A 17982-nucleotide genomic window follows, 5' to 3' on the forward strand; every position below is an offset into this window, starting at 1 on the left:
TGAGATGCACGAGTTTTATTTCACAGACTCCGGTTCAAGCCATAACCTGAAAACACAATAAAAAAGAGATGAAAATAACTAATTTTCTAAATTGACCAATTGACTAAAGTTACTAGGTGTTAAAGGAGACTTACTGAATACATCCAGTCCAGGAAGGAGGAGACTCTGGTGAAGACTGTGGGTTTTTTATACTGGTTGCACATGCCAGCTGGACCATAACTGACAACACCATGGACTCTCCAGGCTCCATTAGTGTAGCAGCTCAGGGGACCTCCAGAGTCACCCTGGGAGATGTAGTGATAAAGAAAGATACTTAAATAATTCACATGCTGCTTTTGGGTTGAGACAAGCTGGTTTCACTGTACCTGGCAGCCTGATACGACTCCATCCCCTCCAGCACACACCATGGTGTTCAGAGCAACACTGCCCCACCAGTCATACTGAGAACAGACTGAATGCTCCACCACATCAAGGGGAGCTTCCTGCAGGACGGTAGGGACGTTTCCTTCGACTAATTTAATAAAGAGGTGGTGTTGAAATGTCTCTGCTCGATTTCCAAATGGTGTAAATGTGCGTTTATGTGTGTATACTCACAGTCGATTAATCCCCAGCCAGTGACGGTACAGGTGAATCCATGAGGCAGCGTCTCATCACGGTAGGGAAGGTTAGCGATGGCCACATAACCGTTGTCGTACACAGGATCAGTCAGTCTCAGGATAGCAATATCATTTCTAAGAGAAATACAAAATCATATAAAAAAAATGTATTATTAAGTAGCAACATGTTTACTGTGAGTCTAATGTGGTTGCCACTTGGGTAATTTTTGACATTTGAAAATGACTCTTAGGTGGAAAAATAAAGTTGTTCTCTTTTGTCAACTTGCAAGGTAAAATGCTAATATAGCAGTGTCTCCCCTTTTCAGTGTGAATACATCTGATTCTTCGTTCTCCTTGCAGTTATCCTCCAGCTCTAACACTGTCAAACTGTGATTTTTAAACAGCTTGTCTTTTAAATTAAGGCGAAATTAAGTGAGGTACTTTAAAATGCTGCCACTTTACCCATTGGCAAGGTCACCATTCCAGCCAGGGTGGACAACGATCCTGTCCACACGGATGAACTGCTCACTGCCGTCGTACTCATACAAGTTGTACTCCCCCACCACCACACGGTACTCTGTAGGATCCACGCTAATGGGCACGAAAGGGAGAAAAGAGCACATAGTTCTTACGTACACTTATTTATCAAGCCCAGAGAACAGTAAGATGGGACTTCCAGATGTACAAAATGTACAAATGATTGTCATCAGTAGCAATAAATTCCGGGGACAAACCTGAGGATACAGTGAGCTGCAGTCATGATGTGGAAAGCGTCAACGATGGAGCCTCCACAGATGTGGTAGAAATAATTGTCATTGTATGAATCATGCTGCAGAGAAACCTGAGAGAAAACAAGTTAGAAAGAACTCATAGTTTATTACTGATTCTATTTGTTCCATAGCAAGTATGGCATTTGCATACGTATATATATTTAAACACACTCCGAGGTTTTACCTGCCATTTCCAGGTGTTGGGCTTAGAATCGTGACCTCCTATGACTCTCTCATTGTGCACATTATGGTTGAAAGGTTCTTCAGCACAAATCAGCCCTTTTAGAGTTACATTAACAGAAACATATGACACAGTGGTAATATTCTTTAAAAAAAAAAATTAACAATGAATTATGTTAATGCATTTCACAGCAAGCTTACCAAAGCAGGCCAGAAGAGTCACACGCCAAATCATGTTGGAGTACTGAAATGTAGGTGCAGTTTGCTTTTAACTATTTATATCAGTTTGACACCAGACTGCTTAAATTGGAAGACGTTCAAAAAGACTTTCCAGTTTAGGCTACCTTTTTACTGCCTGCCAATATCAACAATCCATGTTGATATCCATATTCAATCCATGTTCTACATCGAATTTGCGTGTTTTATTAGCGAATGAGATACAGTTTTAAATGTTTGGGATATCTTTGTGGTTGAAAATTTATATAGTTCGTATATTCGCATGTCAATTAACTTTAAAAGCGAGAGAATTTATTTCGTTATCATGGTGGGAAAAAAACAGGTGCGGTTCATGGAAAAGGGTGCAGTCACAGTGAAGCAAAGTCAGCTAAACCAGCTGTGAAAAGTGTGAGTCGAACACAAGCAGATAGCAGATAACTGTCTGACTGATCAATAGCCAGTATGAAGGATAAAATGTTCCCCAGCCTGCTGACACGATGTGACTTTATTCAACAACAAATTGTGAAAAAACAAATGCGTTCTGATGTTAGCGCATAATACTGATGTGTAATTATTGTATACATAAAGTAAGTACATACATATACAAAAGCCTTGCATGCTCTTGAAGAGATGTAAATACAGTTCAATTGTGAATGTGTAGCAAGACTTGAATTTAGTTACTCTCTGTAAAAGTATTAAATAATTGTTTTCAGAGCAATGCAATGAAAAAATAGAACTGCTTGAAATATTATCATAACCAAATGAGATCAAATAGAATTTTTTGTGGTTCCTTTTAATGGTAAGATGTACTTCAAATGCAACAAACTTTATGGACATTAACTGTGTATGTCAGTGCCACGGCTTTAAGTGTATTTTGTGTGTAATGTGTTGTATCCCATTGTTAAGAAAGCAGAGTAAATGGGGTTGAATACAAGCTAATATTTCCAGCCTTTTTGCCAACACATACAGACGGTGGCAGCCGGGTTTTTGACCACATCCCTCATTGACAGCAGGGGCAACAATCTTGGGGGTTCCTCCGGGATTAGATCCTCCATCTGATGACAGCTAATCAATAAATGAACCCAAAGTCAACTCCCTGGACTAATGTGCTACATCAGCGACTCCTGGGGTGAAAAAGATGTCTGCTTTCCAAGAACTAAGAAGGGGAGTCCAGCAGCACTGTTACTTCATTGTGGACGTTTTGATGAGGGATGAGCTGGCAGGTCAAGATGACCAACAAAAGCAAACGGCTACAGAAGAGCAACGTGAGTTTGTGATTGAGACCATATCTTTAGTGGCATCTTCAGTGGTGAATTTGAAGGCAGACAGATCATGAATTGTAGCTAGACAAGTAGCTGATGTGGTAAAGTAGACAAATGTGTTTTTTATTGTTTTTTTTTACATCTAATAGAGAATTGAAGATACACGAGGAACAGATTTCTGACTCAGATTTGGATGTTAGCTGTAGCTGACTGCGCAGGCAGTTTGATGAAGGGCTATTTGAAAATTTAACAGAGGCGGAAGTAATTAATACTGCCCAAAAGATCATCAAAGTAGGTACCTTTAAAGACATGCTGATGACTAAAGATGGGTTAACTGTAGCTGAGCTCAAGTGTTTCCTCAGACACAAGAGTAGCGCAGAGTTATTTCATGAGTTTAGCAATGCAAAAAACAGGACAGAGAAAGTACACAATGGATCATGTACCGGTTAATGGGTCTAAATCAAAGAGTCCTGCTTGCTTCCCAGTAAAGTAGCTTAGAGTTTCAGTATGATAACAATGGAACATAATATTCACTGCAAGTTATGGAAGTGACACCTGCATGTGCATCGGGCTTTAAGCCTTTCATGATGAACACAAGGGTAACTGGTCATTTTATCTTGTCATTTTTATTATTGTAAATGTCATAGTAAGTTTTCAGTAGTCACTACAGAAATGTATGCCAAAAAAGATACGTTTTCAGTAACGGATACCAGTTGAAATATCCAGGAAACCACAGCTGTGTGATACCTCACAATGAGAAGCACCTCATTCTGGCCACTGCAATATCTTGAGTGAACACATGGGGGTGATTACAACAGCAGTTTGTCTCTGCCCTAAGTATATTTAAAAAAAATCATAAATCTGGGCTTTCAAAGCATTAAATGGATGTATTTGACTTAAAGTAGTCTTTTGTAATTTGTTGATTGTCATTTCACATCTTAGTTTAACTGTGAATATAAAAGGTTAGCTTAAGACAAAATGGGACACTGCAGAAATGGAATAAATCAATCACTAAATCATATGATCAAAGACATGAGGGCAGGATTGATGATTTTTAATAAAAAGAGTGAGAGTTTTCATGCATTTGAAGGGAAGATGGTGTAGAGCGTTTAGAAACATTACATATCTGTTCTAACTATGAATGAAATGAAACATTCAAATGTCCATTTAACAATATTTGTAAGGCCAGTTACAATTAATTTATTTTTTAAAGTTATGAAGACATTCTTAAGAAGTAGGAAAGGTCTTTAAGTAAGGACATATGATAAGGATACAACACAAACTTGGCTCATTTTCCTGAATGACCTTCTTCTAGGCCGTCCATATATTTTTTTTCTTAATCAGTCAACACACCACTTGCATTGGCTTATAATAGTCTAACACAATCATAGATGTTACAGAAGGCTTACTGAATACATCCAGTCCAGGAAGGAAGCAACTCTGGTGAAGACTGTGGTTTTTTTTATACTGGTTGCACATGCCACCTGGACCGTAACTGGCAACACCATGGACTCTCCAGGCTCCGTCAGTATAGCAGCTCAGGGGACCTCCAGAGTCACCCTGGGAGATGTAGAGATAAGAAGGACATTGTATTTCTGGGTTGCAAGGAGGAATTCTTAACAGAGCTGGTGTCACTGTCAGAATTATTCTCTTTGATAAGTCAACAAACCTGCAAACAGGATCACTGAGTAGCATTTCAATTTAGAAACTGCATGACACTTTAAAGGCTGCTGAGAAATGCTTGTGATCTTCAGATTTTTGTTTTGTGGGAAACTGTAAAAATAAGTTAAATAATGCCCTTTCTATTTTCAGATTGAGACAAACTGGTTTCACTGTACCTGGCAGCCTGATGTGATTCCATCCCCTCCAGCACACACCATGGTGTTCAGAGCAACACTGCCCCACCAGTCACCCTGAGAACAGACTGAATGCTCCACCACATCAAGGGGAGCTTCCTGCAGGATGGTGGGGATGCTCCCTTCATCTGAGTTGGTGAGAAAGGATCATAGGAATTTTTGTATTGGATGTACATATGGTGTGTGCATGTGCATTGACGTGCATAGTCACAGTCCCCAGCCAGTGATGGTACAGTTGAAACCATGAGGCAGCATCTGTTCACGGTAGGGAAGCTCAGCTAGGGCCACGTAACCGTTGTCATACATGGGATTAGCCAGTTTCAAGATAGTAATATCATTTCTAAGAAAAACACAAAATGCAAACATTTATTCGCAATAAATTGTGCATTTCAAATTAAGGGTGGTTTAAAATGCTGCCACTTCACCCGTTGGCAAGGTCACCATTCCAACCAGGATGGACAACGATCTTTTCCACACAGATGAACTGCTCACTGCCGTCATACTCAAACAGATTGATAGATAGATAGAGCTCTTTATTGTCCCAAAGGAAATTTGTTTTCACAAGCTGTCATGTCACACATCATAACAGGTTGTACTCACCCACCACCACACGGAACTGTTTAGCATCCATGCTAACAGAGACATAATTAGCAAGAACAAACAGTGCTACAGTTATTTATGAAGCCCAGAGAACAGTAACATGGGACTTCCAGATGTGCAAAATGTACAAATGATTGGCATCAGCAGCAATAAATTCAGGGAACAAAACCTGAGAATACAGTGAGCTGCAGTCATGATGTATAAACTGTCAATGATGGAGCCTCCACAGATGTGTTAGAATGATTCTTCATCGGATGAACCATGCTGCAGAGAAACCTGAGAGAAAACAAAGGCCAAATACACAGAGGCAATGTAGGGGGTTTAATTTCAGAGCTCTAAGGACTACTATTTTAATACTGATCAGATTTGCTTCAAATAAAATAAGCCACTACCATTCAAAGTGTCCCTCTTTTACCTACCATTTCCAGGTGTTGGGTTTGGCATCATGACCTCCTATGACTCTCTCATTGTGCACATTATGGATGAAAGGCTCGTCAGCACAAAGCAGCCCTTTGAAATACACATTAAGATAAACGGAGGGCACAGTGGTATTATTTTATTAAGGTTCACTGGATACCTATCAGCAAAGAAAAAATCTGTAGTGAATTATGTTTCAAGCTCACCAAAGCAGGACAGGAAAGTCACAAGCCAAATCATGTTGGAACAGAGGACTAGGAGCACTCTGCTTTTAACTATTTATATCAGTTTGACACTGAAAGACCTTCAGAAAGGTCTTCGAGTTCAGGCAGCTGTTATGCTACCTGTCAATATCAGCAATTCATGTAGATTATCCCATCTGCTGTGAAAGGTGAGAGTCAGACACAAACAGATAACATAAATGTATAGACTGATAAGCAGCCAGTGTTCTGAACAAAATGTTCCCCAGTCTGCTAACACCGTGGGACTTTTTCAGTGTACGATACAGGTACGTATTTACGAAAGTACCAAAAGTATATACATATAAATCGATATAGACATATGCAGATTCAAAAGCCACATTACAAGTAGATATATTATGAGGTAGCATTTTTTAAAATTATATATAAAAACTTATTTAGAATAGAATGCCATTTATTGTCACTATACACAAGTACAATGAGATTTAGAGCATCTCCATCAGTGCAAGATACATGTAATAAAAATCACAAAAAAGGATAAGTTAAAACAGTTAAAAAGAATAAAAGTGCATGGTCAGTGTGATATTGCACATTAGAATAGTCCGTATTGCACAGTAGACGGTTTTGAGGTAGTCTGGGGGGGGGGGGAGGTTTGGAATGTCAGTGCATGTTTGAATTCAGAGTGGTGATGGCTTTTGGAAAGAAACTGTTTTTGAGTCTGTTTGTTTTGGTTCTGATGCACCTGTAGCGCCTTCCTGAGGGCAACAGGACAAACAGGTCGGAACCAGGGTGGAAGTTGTCCTTGATGATGTTTCCTGCCCTTTTAAGGCAGCGGGAGGTGTAAATGTCCATCAGGGAGGGGAGGGGGCAGCCGATGATTTTCTGTGCTGTCTTAACAACCCTCTGAAGCCCCTTCCTGTCTGCCATGGTGCAGCTGCCGTACCACACTGTGATGCAATAAGTCAGCAGGCTCTCAATGGACGAGCGATAGAAGGTCGTCAGCAGGGTGGGGTCCAAGTTGTGTTTCTTGAGAACCCTCAGGAGGTGTAGCCGCTGCTGTGCCTTCTTAATGATCGCCGTAGTGTTGTCCGTCCAGGAGATGTCAGAGGAGATGAGGACGCCCAGGAACCGGAAGGTGTGGACCCTCTCCACACACTCACCGTTGATGTAGAGGGGGGCTAGGTCGGTGCTGAGCTTCCAAAAGTTGACAATGATCTCCTTTGTTTTCTTGGTGTTCAGAGCCAGGTTGTTTTCTGAACACCAAGCTGCCAACTTCAGGACCTCCCCTCTGTAGGCTGCCTCATCTTCTCCTGTGATGAGTCCGACAACTGTTGTGTCGTCAGCAAACTTCACGATGAGGTTGCTGTTGTGGGCCGGACGACAGTCATGGGTGTAGAGGCAGTACAGGAGGGGGCTCAGCACACAGCCTTGTGGGGAGCCGGTGCTCAGTGTCCGTGTGGAGGACAGGTGGGGGTCGAGGCTCACAGCCTGGGGCCGGTTGGTGAGGAAGTCCTTTATCCAGGCACATGTGAGAGGGGGGAGGCCGAGAGTGTCCAGTTTGGTGATGAGAATGTCCGGATCCCATTTTGATGAGATATTGCCTAGATATTGCTACATTGTTCTCTTAAAGTAGCCTAATTTGAAAAATGTTGGAACATAATTGTGTTATCAAAAAGTACTGTCCTAGTGTGATTCTGGAAGCTAAATAATAAATCACAGACACCTGCTTGGTACTGACCATCTATTTTACTCTTGCTTTTATTCATAAAAAAGGAAACTTTATGATTTTTAAAAATCAAATCTTTTAAAATTCTCCCAGACATGCTCTGTATCAGGTAAAAAAAAAAAACTGTCGGTATTTATTTATCATATATGTTAATGAGATATAAAATATATGTTTTTTAAAATCATTTATTTGTGTATGTGCAATATTTTATTATTGAATACCCAAATACAACACGTCTCTTTTCATGAACGGGATCCTGAAGCTTGTAATGACACGTTATCTGTTGCTGAGTAAATGCGTAGAACTCCAGTGAAGGGCGGCTAATCGAATGCAGATTTCTTGAGCGCTGCACAGACAGGATCGATTATTCTGCTCTCTTTATTTATTAGCTTTGTCTAGTCCTCCGGTTTCTGCTGTCAACCTGCCTCAGCTGTCGGCGCTAGCTAGCTCGAAGCCGGTGTATATCACCTAGTAATGACTTCTAACACAAGTCTACCTCTGTGACATTTGGTCAGTAGAAGTGTGACATAAAATCTGAAGGCCATGGGGCTGCCGCAGAGTTCGTTTTTGTCGGACGGTGGAACTAATAGCGGATATCATGTCCACGGGGTACGTTGTAACATGCAAGGTTATACTAGTATGTCCCGCGGTTCCTCAGTCCGTACAGGTCACTTTTAAAAAACGTTTTTCTCATTTTTAGCGCACTGACTTGCTAACAATGCTACACCGAAACAGAAATGGTCACATCATAAATGTATAAAGAGCAGAGTAGTAACTGACAGGCTTTTCTGTAAGTGTAGTAACTCGTGGTCAGCGTTAATGGTGTCCGCCCATGATGAGGTGGCATCTGGCTCCAATCCAAGCTACTTTGCCTTGCTGGAGTTTGTAAATGTTAAGTAGTTGCTGTAGGAACTCCATACTAATAAGGATATGTCTTGAAATTAAAAATAACAACAAATATGCAAGAAACCCCAGCTGTGTGATATCTCGCAATGAGGAGCCCCAAATTCTGGCCACTGCAGTAACTTGAGTTAACACACGGGGGCGATCGTAACTGTGTGTCTTTTATGTTTGTTCAAACAAATCTCAAACGTGTTTTCTTACATTTCAGGTTCAAGAAGAGTCACCTGCCCAGAAGGCTGGTCTGGAGCCTTTCTTTGATTTCATTCTCTCTATTGGAAACACCCGGCTTGTGAGTAAACTCCTGTGATGCCAGGCAGGACTTGCTTAGTTTGTTTCTGCACTAAATGTAATATGCATTTGACATCAAGTAGTCTTTTATTAATTTCACATTTTTATTCAGTATTCATTTTTATTTTATTCAATCCCGCCATTCACATATTCGTTGAACTGTCACATTTACCATGAATTTAATTAGTTAACTTTGGACAAAATCAAAATAATACTGACTTTTGAAGTAGCGCTTTAAATGAAATCATCCCAAGAAAGGGATTCATTCGATCACTGAATCACACAATCAAAGAGATAAGAACAGGTTTCATGATTTAAATTTAAAAAAGATTGTTGAACTTAGAGTTTTTATGCATTCGATATGAAGATGGTAACACATATTTGTAAACATGGCACATCACAATGTAACCATGCATTCTAAAGATGTCAAATATGCATTTAACTGTGTTTTTAAGGTCAGTGACAATTGACCATTTTTTATGTTGTTTAAAGTTTAAGTTACATTCTGAAGGAAAGGATGATTATACATGACAAAAAGCATGTCATTGTACTAACTGCACAAACGGCACAGTTAATACAATGGCTGCATGTCTTTAAATGACAAAATTGGTCAGGTATATTTTTTTATTTTTGGTGATTTCATAAACCTTTCTATCCATAATCTAACTTCATCTTCATTTACACGAAAACCGTCTTTGTGCTGTCACAACTGGAGTTGCCCGTATTCCTGTGTTTTCCCAGAATAAAGAAAATGACTTGCTGAAGGACCTTTTAAAGGCCAATGTGGAAAAAGCAGTCAAACTTGAAGTGTACAACACTAAAACCCAGCGGGTGAGGGAACTGGAGGTGACACCCAGTAACATGTGGGGTGGTCAGGGCTTGCTGGGTGCTAGTGTTCGCTTCTGCAGCTTTGAAGGAGCCAGTGAGAACGTGTGGCATGTCTTGGTAAGTCAAATTTACTTTCCTTTGTTCAAGCTGAATTTAGTTACTTCTTGTTGGCTGCCATGTAAAATAGATTACTGGCAGCTGTGAGATGGCATTCCCCACATTTTCTGTTGGTTTGTGTTGTGAGGTTAAAGCAGTTAAGATAAATAAATGAAAGGGGTAAAAACAGAACAAAAAACACTTTGTTTAACTTAATGTTTTGCCAAAATTGCAAGTAATACTTAATATGTATTTCTTGTAGGTATGTATCTTAATACATTTTTTTAACATGTTATTGTTACATGTTAAAAATATCTTTTCAGTCACAATTTAGTTCAATTTAGACAGTGGTTCTAATTAAACATGCCTCTTTCCCGTTTTAGGATGTGGAATCAAATTCTCCTGCAGCACTGGCTGGCCTTAATGCACATGATGACTTTATTGTTGGAGCTGACCAGGTGTTACAAGACGTAAGGTTTCCCATGCTCTTCTTAAATTTTTAATCTTAAATTGACTTTAAAAAATACGCGTACACTGACAAAATCATTCGCTATTTTTGTGTGACCCTTGCAGTCAGAGGACTTCTTTTCTTTGATTGAAGCCAGCGAGGGGAAGCCTCTGAAGCTGTTGGTGTATAACACACAGACTGAGCAGTGCAGAGAGGTGGTGGTGACTCCCAATGGAGCATGGGGAGGAGAAGGGAGGTCAGTGTTTGTTTTGTTTACAAATGAAGATGCATAGTTAAAACAGTGCACAGATCTTGCTCATTATGTCATGCAAATGTGTTAAACCTGAAATAGTTCCAATGGCCAGCAGGGGGCAGCACCTCTCCTCACTAAAACAAGTCCAAAAGTCTATGAAAATGAATACCCTTCTTCTCTCTTGATTTGCCAGATCAGTAATCATTTTCCTAATGAGTTCATGGTCTCAGTCACTAGTTTTATATCTCTTTTATTGCAGAATGATGTTTATTTAATTAAGCATGGTCGCATTTAGAATGGGATAGACCATAGAATAAGAAATGCTTTACAAAAGGGCTTCCTTGTAATTGACAAGTCACTACCCATTTCAAAAGAGGAAGATGGCAGTGGCCAATAACAAACTCGAGGTGTCCATCTTTTATGTACAGTCTATAATTATGTCATTAGTATGCTCACAAACAGACCAAACATAAATTGAAATATCTGTGTGTTCTCTGTGCTACATTTTAGCTTAGGCTGTGGCATTGGCTATGGCTACTTGCACAGGATTCCCACACGTCCAGTGCAGCTTAACACCCAGAATAAAGGTGTTATTCCTCCAGCGGTCAGTAGCAGCAATGAAGAGAGGGTTGCAGTTGATGGCACTGAGGTACAGTTAATCTTATCTTTTTTTTGTTTTCTTAGTAAATGTCCTTTGGTGGAGACTTTTTGTAAACTCGTGTTCTTTATCTTCAGATGCCTTCTGTGGCTGAAAATAGCCCACCTACTGAAACACACTTGAATCAAATTGAAGGAGGTGTGCAGGATCTGAGTGTGATCTCACCCACACAGCAGGCTGTAGAACCAGGTACCCAGCCTATCTGAAGACATATTAATCTAACTGACATAACGAGTAAGCTCCCACAAAATAATGGGCTTTTCTTCTTTGCCATTTTTAGATATTTCCAAGACACCAGAAGTGATGACTTCAGATTTGTCAGATGTGGTTTCCTCTAATGGCGAGGGCCACACCTCCATGTTTGCTAATTATGGAGATGACTCGGGTGATCAGTGTAGCCTGGGTAAGTATTTCGCTCATGATTAAATTGTGTGGCTCTGAATAAAGCAATTAAGTGCTGATAATGCCATCCAGCGCAAAAAGAAAAATGAGAACAATTAAAACCAGCTATTGTTGACACGCCTCGCAATTTGGGTCCATTTAATCCCTTGGCTGGTCCATTAGTTTCTGTTCCAGCAGAACAGAACTAGCCCACCCAAATGTAGAAAACATAATTATGTTTATAGATGCAGGTAATATAGAAGCATCTGAAGCTATATCGGGTTTTTGTTTAAAATCCAAACATAGGTTCAGTCCTGTTTATCATCAATCATCATGGGTGTATGACCTGAAATTAGGCAATCTGAGTTTAAGTTTAAACCCACAGAAGGTTTAGCAGCAAAGCTTTTCTGCCCTTTAGTCCTATTAATGATATTAAATGAAGGAAATGAAACAAGAAATTTGGTATACCTGAAGAGTTGACCAAATTCATCATGAATTACCCGCTCCCATTTTGAGACAATGTAACAGTGTTTTCACTACACCTATGAATATTATTTTGCAGATAATTCGTCCATTGACCAAAGACCTTCATCTCCAGAGAGGGAGGAAGAACCAAACATTCAGGAATCTGAGCAGAGGTGTGACACAGACCTGATCACCAACACTTCTCCCACCTTAGACCCTGCACATGACATTAGTGGCCTTGAAGCTACCACAGAGAACCTCAGTGTCACAAGTCACCCAGAGATGCAAGATTCTGGTTCCTCAAGCTCAGCCCGTAATATAAAGGAAGAGGTGTTGGAGCCTCCTGCGTCAGAAAGTTAAGACGATTAACCAGAGAATAAGTAACCTTCAAGCTAGTTTGCATAACAAAAGATTAAGAGCACACGTGTTACAGGAAAGCTTCCGTTATAATTGTAAGTTGTATCACTGGAACTATTTTCAATTTCCAAGAATTTTGTTTATACACCAGTGCCATTGCTGCATGCTAAATTGCACATTTAAGAATGATATTATGTTGACAGATAAGATTAGAAATACAGATGGCTAACGCAATATGAATGTATTCTATAATTTAGGAGCACTGTATGTTTAAACATCAAATGAGACGATTATTTAGCTTGGTCCAGCTGCTGCTAAAAACCATCCTAGTTTGCACAAAACAGACAATGGTTAAAAAAAAAAAAGGAAAGTAGTCTTGTTGTTTTTACTGTCATCACCTTCTAAATAGTTTAAAACGCTGTAGACAAAGAAAGCTTGACCTGGAGTTCACATATATCCATCATATGGGTTTACTGTTTAGGTTTTGGAATCAGAGTTTATGTTTCAGTCTTCTCATAGGTGAAAGATTTTTTAATCTCAGGCTTTTACCATTTTAGCCTTTATGCCTTTTATGTCTTGTTTGAGATATCTTCTTTTTTTATATGTAAGTCTGACTTTTGATTGGTGGAACTGAGTGAGTTTTCTGTCTCTTTGTGTTGATTTTAATTAAATCTGTTTCTGATCTATGTGGAAGGATGAAAATATACAGATGTTTATAAAAAGATGCTCAAGAGAAACCCCCACGTCTCTGGTTGTCTTTTCTTCGTTAAGTATTTGCATAATTACAGTGGAAAGTCTTGCTATTTTGTGTAATTAAACCACCTGTAAAGAAGGCTGATGATATAATGACAGTTTGCACATAACTGTTCAGAGTCATCACACCTAATGCAATGAGTGTCCCCGGTTGTTGTCGTTTTTAGTACAAGCAATTTCTAGAAGAGTAACTTCATGCTTTTAGACAGCAGATGTCAGCAAATACTTCTCTATAGCTCTCAGCTGGGTAGGCTTTCATTTTTTTTTGTTATTGCAGCTTCAAGAATTATGTCAGATTAGAGCTCACATTTTCAGGAATGATTGGAGTCATGAGTCATTTATGGATAATGTTTTTTAAAAATCGCTTTTCCTTTATGGAATTATGCAGGTCAGTGATGGGATTTATTTGTCTGCTCTTAAAAAAACAGAGACTTAATAACACTGATGCCTTTCAGCCTCAGTGACATGCTGCATCATTTGTACCATTTAGTGCTGCATATTTTGTACCTAGAAAAGGTGCTTTCGTCAGTACTGGCAAAATATAGAGGCTGTTTGGGTTGAAAATCCATTTGACTGAGAGCAAAACATCAAATGTAAATGATAGATGGATACTGGTGTTTAAAGAAAAAAAAGCAGGTTTTACATTTTTTAAGAATTTAATCCAAATCCCATACTGGAGAATCCTTCATTCATGAACTACACGCAGCATCAACTATTAATATTTCAGATGTTCTGTGTCTATACTTGTATCCCTTCTTAATCTTAGATTCAAATGACCAAATGTCGGTTGCAAAAATGAATAAATAAATGGATGCAAATCAAAATATTAAACGGGGGAAGCTACAGTTGCAGAAGGGGAATATGGCTCAATTATTTACCAGGGCACTCCACACTCAGTTCAAGGAGGGGGATGGGCATGAGGGGAAAGAAAAGCCTGTGTGGTGGGAAGAAAGACGAGAGGGAGATGGATTTGTCTGTTTCCATTGGAGCGGTGGAGTGCTGTTCTTAAAGAAGCTTTCCTCTGGAACACCTGTGAGCGTATGTTAAAAAAGGATTATGTTTCCTCAGTGAATAAGAAGTACCTCAGTGGCTGCAAATCTGCCTGCACACTGACATTTAATAGAAGCAAAGTTGAAATTTTGGAGAAATTGGAACCTAAAGCTTATCAAACCGACACATTTTCAGTGCCGAGTTGGACGGTTTTTTGCATTTTTTTTTATTTTTTATTATTCCTCGCCCTCAGGCTTGACATGCTATTTCATTAGCTCCACGTGAGGTTTTGCAACATGAAGATAGCTTTGTTTGTAGAAGCCGCCCTAGGCAAAAGCCAGCAGCTGCATGCCAAGAAGAGTTGAGAGGTGAACTGTAAAGGGGGCCACCTCTGGAGGAACATGCCTTGTCTTCTTTTTTCTCCCTTTTTCTGAGATTGTTTCAAAGGACACTGTAATGCAGCTCAACCCACATGTCAGCTTAGCTTTATCTCAACCCCTGAGAGGCTCGGCTCACAGGCACCAGCATAGTGCTCGTTGCCTCAGTCTATCGTTGCGGCATGACAAATTGTGAAATAGAATAACTACGGAGAAAGATAGAAGGGAGGGGGTGAGACATGGATGGAAGGAAGGGATGAAAAATGTACAGATGCAGGGCTGAAGAGTGTTGGAAAATAAGCGAGCAATTGCTCCAACTGCATTGGTGACACATCTCCACATAAAAATGCATCGTACTCTTTCATCTTCTGGCTGAATTAATGTGCACTGTTGACGCTATGGCACACAAAGTAGGTTATATTAGAGTCTGTGGGTGTTTAAGTCGAGTACAATTAAACCTATAGACATAAAGTGACTCATATATGGCATGTAAAAGTGAGATATATCACTGTAGATGCACTCTTTTCTGTTCATATGTGTGGGAACAACACTCTCAGACTTCTGTTTTCATTTTTTTATTTAATCCCCTTCCCACCCAAACCACAAATATCTTGGTGGGACGGAGCCTATATTTGGAAGTGCTGTGAGGTGTATTTGCATACAAGTGCCATGCAGTGTTGTTCACAGTGTGCACACCAGAGCCTGGGAATAATCTCAGTGAGTGCCTGTCTGTGTTACGTACAGGCCATAATTACATTCATTCATGCAGGAGAGCTGTCACTCTGAGGGGTCTGAATTCATTAGGAAGTTGTTTTCAACTTCTGCAGTCATTACCAGCTGGCTGCATGTCTGATTTTCAATGGGAGATTTGATTTTTATCCAGTAAATATTGCAGCTTTCCATTGATTTCATTATAAATTACCGTTCAGCATATAATTTCACCCTTTGGAGTAGCATACTGGAATATTGAGCAACCTGAGTTAGCTTGCAGAGCACATAGTGAGCACATTAGAAAACTAGACAACCTGTGAGCAGCACTGCTGGTGGGGAAGGAAGGAAGTGAGTGTTTAGTTAAATTCAGGCACAAGAAACCAGTTCTGAATATTGAAAGTTGATCAGGTCTAACCAATGTGACAGCTGGTAGGAGAAATGATGTAAACTGCGGTTAAAGACTTTAAAGTTAGAAACTTAATCGGGCAGATCTTCCCTCAGAGGTTTTGTGGCATTGTAACATCAGCTTTCACTCTTTCCAGCTTCCCTCTGAGGGAGGACAGTCATTAATCACATGAGCACCTACGGATGGTTCAGTTGTTGTTTTGTAAATTGTAATGATTCTTTGGGCACACAAGACTCAGACTCTACAACCGTGCTAGCAGTTATATGAAGCTACATCTAGGTAGAGTGGTGCTGTGAGCTAAATGCTAACAACGCCTTTCTAACAAGCTCAAAATGAAAAGCCTAATAGGATTTATTTAGTATGTTGGCACAAAACATAAAATAAAGCTCCACCTAATGGGAATGTCATTAGTTTTGTGGGTGCAGCTCTAAACCAAAGTAATGAGCAAATGTAATCATCGACTCGCTAATGGCCCTGCAAAAGTTGAAATCCCAATAGTCATTGATCAAACCGCCAAAAACTCATCTCTGTTTACCAAAGTTCCATATTTAACTATACATATATTTTACATGAAAATAATACATTCATACCTTAATGGCTGCAACATCTATCATTTCCATGTTGTTTTATGTCAAACGTCTTCAGAGAGCCATTTTGATTAACTTTTTTCTTATATAAGCAAAAGTTTCCAAAGGATATGCAGTGCTGATCCATAACGAAATCCAAGAGCAGACAGCCAACAAATGTTTGCATGATTGTCGGAGGGTCATCATCTATTGTGACACTGCCTAATCGTATGCTGCAGAACTAATCGCTTCCAAAGATACCCTTGTGGATACATGTACCCTTAGAAGTAACTCTGCACTGTTGTTTACTTTAGAGTGAGAGGATCTATAGTCACCCTTCCCCACCAGCTGCCGCTTGAGCACACCAGCTCACCTAGACTGCTCGAATTCTGTCATCCTACTCTGTGCGCCTTAATGGCAAGTTGTAATATTGGAGTAATTCAGCATGTATACAGCATTTTAAAGGTGGAAATGCTCAGCCATGGTGTTGACCCTTTATTTCAACAGTGGAACTGTTGAGAAGATAAAACAAACAAGGTCATTAAGAATTCAGCCTCTGGAGAACATCATTGTCTTAGTCAAATGTCATTGCCATCCGTTTTTAAATGGAAGTCAACCTCATGGTATTGCCAGAGGAGAAGTCAAGGGATCACCAAAGTCATCAGGATACATAACCTGGAAACCATGAATATCGTCTATGGAGACTGAGATATTTTAACCTAAAACTGGCTGACAGACTGCGTGAAACAGCCATACTTAAATCCATGCCACTAAAGAGGCTGAAGGATAAATGCTTCATCGAAAAAAACAAAAAACCCTGTCTCTCTCAGAATTCTTAGCTGTCGCCTTGTACTGGACCTGTGTCACCTCTCCAGCAGCAAATAAACCTTTAAACTTGGGCAATTTGCAGTGGTTTCCTGATGACAACAGAGCAAGAGATAAGGCTAATTGGATGCCACGGCCAATGAGAGGGTTAGCGAGGGTGGCCTGCTTTCTCTCCAGCACTAATTCCCATTCAGCAGGGGTGAGGAGCTGGACACACAAGACAGCACACATTGTTCTACTGTCAGGATGACCCTGCTGATGTCAAACCTCCACCCATCTGCTACTGTGGCTCTCAATCTGATGAAGGACTTTGCTTGTATCTGTGCCATCAATTTGTTAGCCTTACAGAAACATCGAAGTGAGGAAATATGTCATAATCAGACTGTTTTTTTCCCAATTTCGATCCATTATCTGACAGTCCCGCCTGGTCTTTTGATATTTTCTGCTAATACTGGAATCCAGGGAAATTGATGTTTAGCCATAAGCTGTTTAATGATGGTTGCTCATTAAAATTCTCTTTTGAAAAGTTTGAAAGCAAGGCTCACTTTCCATTGTGTCCTTGAGGCACCTCTTTGAAATTAGTAATATTAAGAAATTGTATTACTGCTACATTATCACTGCAGTCAGTGGTGCTGCTTTCATCGTAGCACAACAAGAAACAAGTTTGTTGTGACAGTTTTCTCTGTGTGTCATATACAGATTGCTTCGAAAAATGTCAAGCTGCTGCAAGTCTACAGAGTCTGCAGCATATTTTCCTCCCAGTTTTCTCGCTCTTTTGTCTGACTGATCAGAAAGCCCCCTTGCTCTGTTGAAAAGCAGCAGATGAGGCAGAGAGATAAAGGTTTGGCTCAGCG

The 17982-nt window shown here is 40.0% G+C and overlaps 2 protein-coding genes across 2 annotated transcripts; one reads left to right on the forward strand and one right to left on the reverse strand.

Annotated features, from left to right (window-relative positions):
* Positions 1-1795, reverse strand: LOC110963248 (elastase-1-like). Its single transcript, XM_022211507.2, has 8 exons — positions 1748-1795; positions 1551-1645; positions 1331-1437; positions 1059-1187; positions 595-731; positions 366-511; positions 135-284; positions 1-46 (listed from the first exon to the last, which is right to left on the reverse strand). Exons 1-8 carry the CDS (start codon positions 1779-1781, stop codon positions 35-37), a joined length of 810 nt encoding a protein of 269 aa, XP_022067199.1. The 5' UTR covers positions 1782-1795; the 3' UTR covers positions 1-34.
* A 6411-nt stretch (positions 1796-8206) lies between these two features.
* LOC110963249 (Golgi reassembly-stacking protein 1-like) lies at positions 8207-13237 on the forward strand. The gene is made up of 9 exons (XM_022211508.2): positions 8207-8432; positions 8935-9015; positions 9756-9959; positions 10322-10408; positions 10512-10642; positions 11150-11288; positions 11375-11486; positions 11578-11700; positions 12241-13237. Exons 1-9 carry the CDS (start codon positions 8367-8369, stop codon positions 12501-12503), a joined length of 1206 nt encoding a protein of 401 aa, XP_022067200.2. The 5' UTR covers positions 8207-8366; the 3' UTR covers positions 12504-13237.
* The last annotated feature ends 4745 nt before the right edge of the window (positions 13238-17982 follow it).

The sequence above is a fragment of the Acanthochromis polyacanthus genome, chromosome 20 (assembly GCF_021347895.1).
Source record: "Acanthochromis polyacanthus isolate Apoly-LR-REF ecotype Palm Island chromosome 20, KAUST_Apoly_ChrSc, whole genome shotgun sequence".
In the NCBI taxonomy this organism is placed as follows: Eukaryota; Metazoa; Chordata; class Actinopteri; family Pomacentridae; genus Acanthochromis; species Acanthochromis polyacanthus.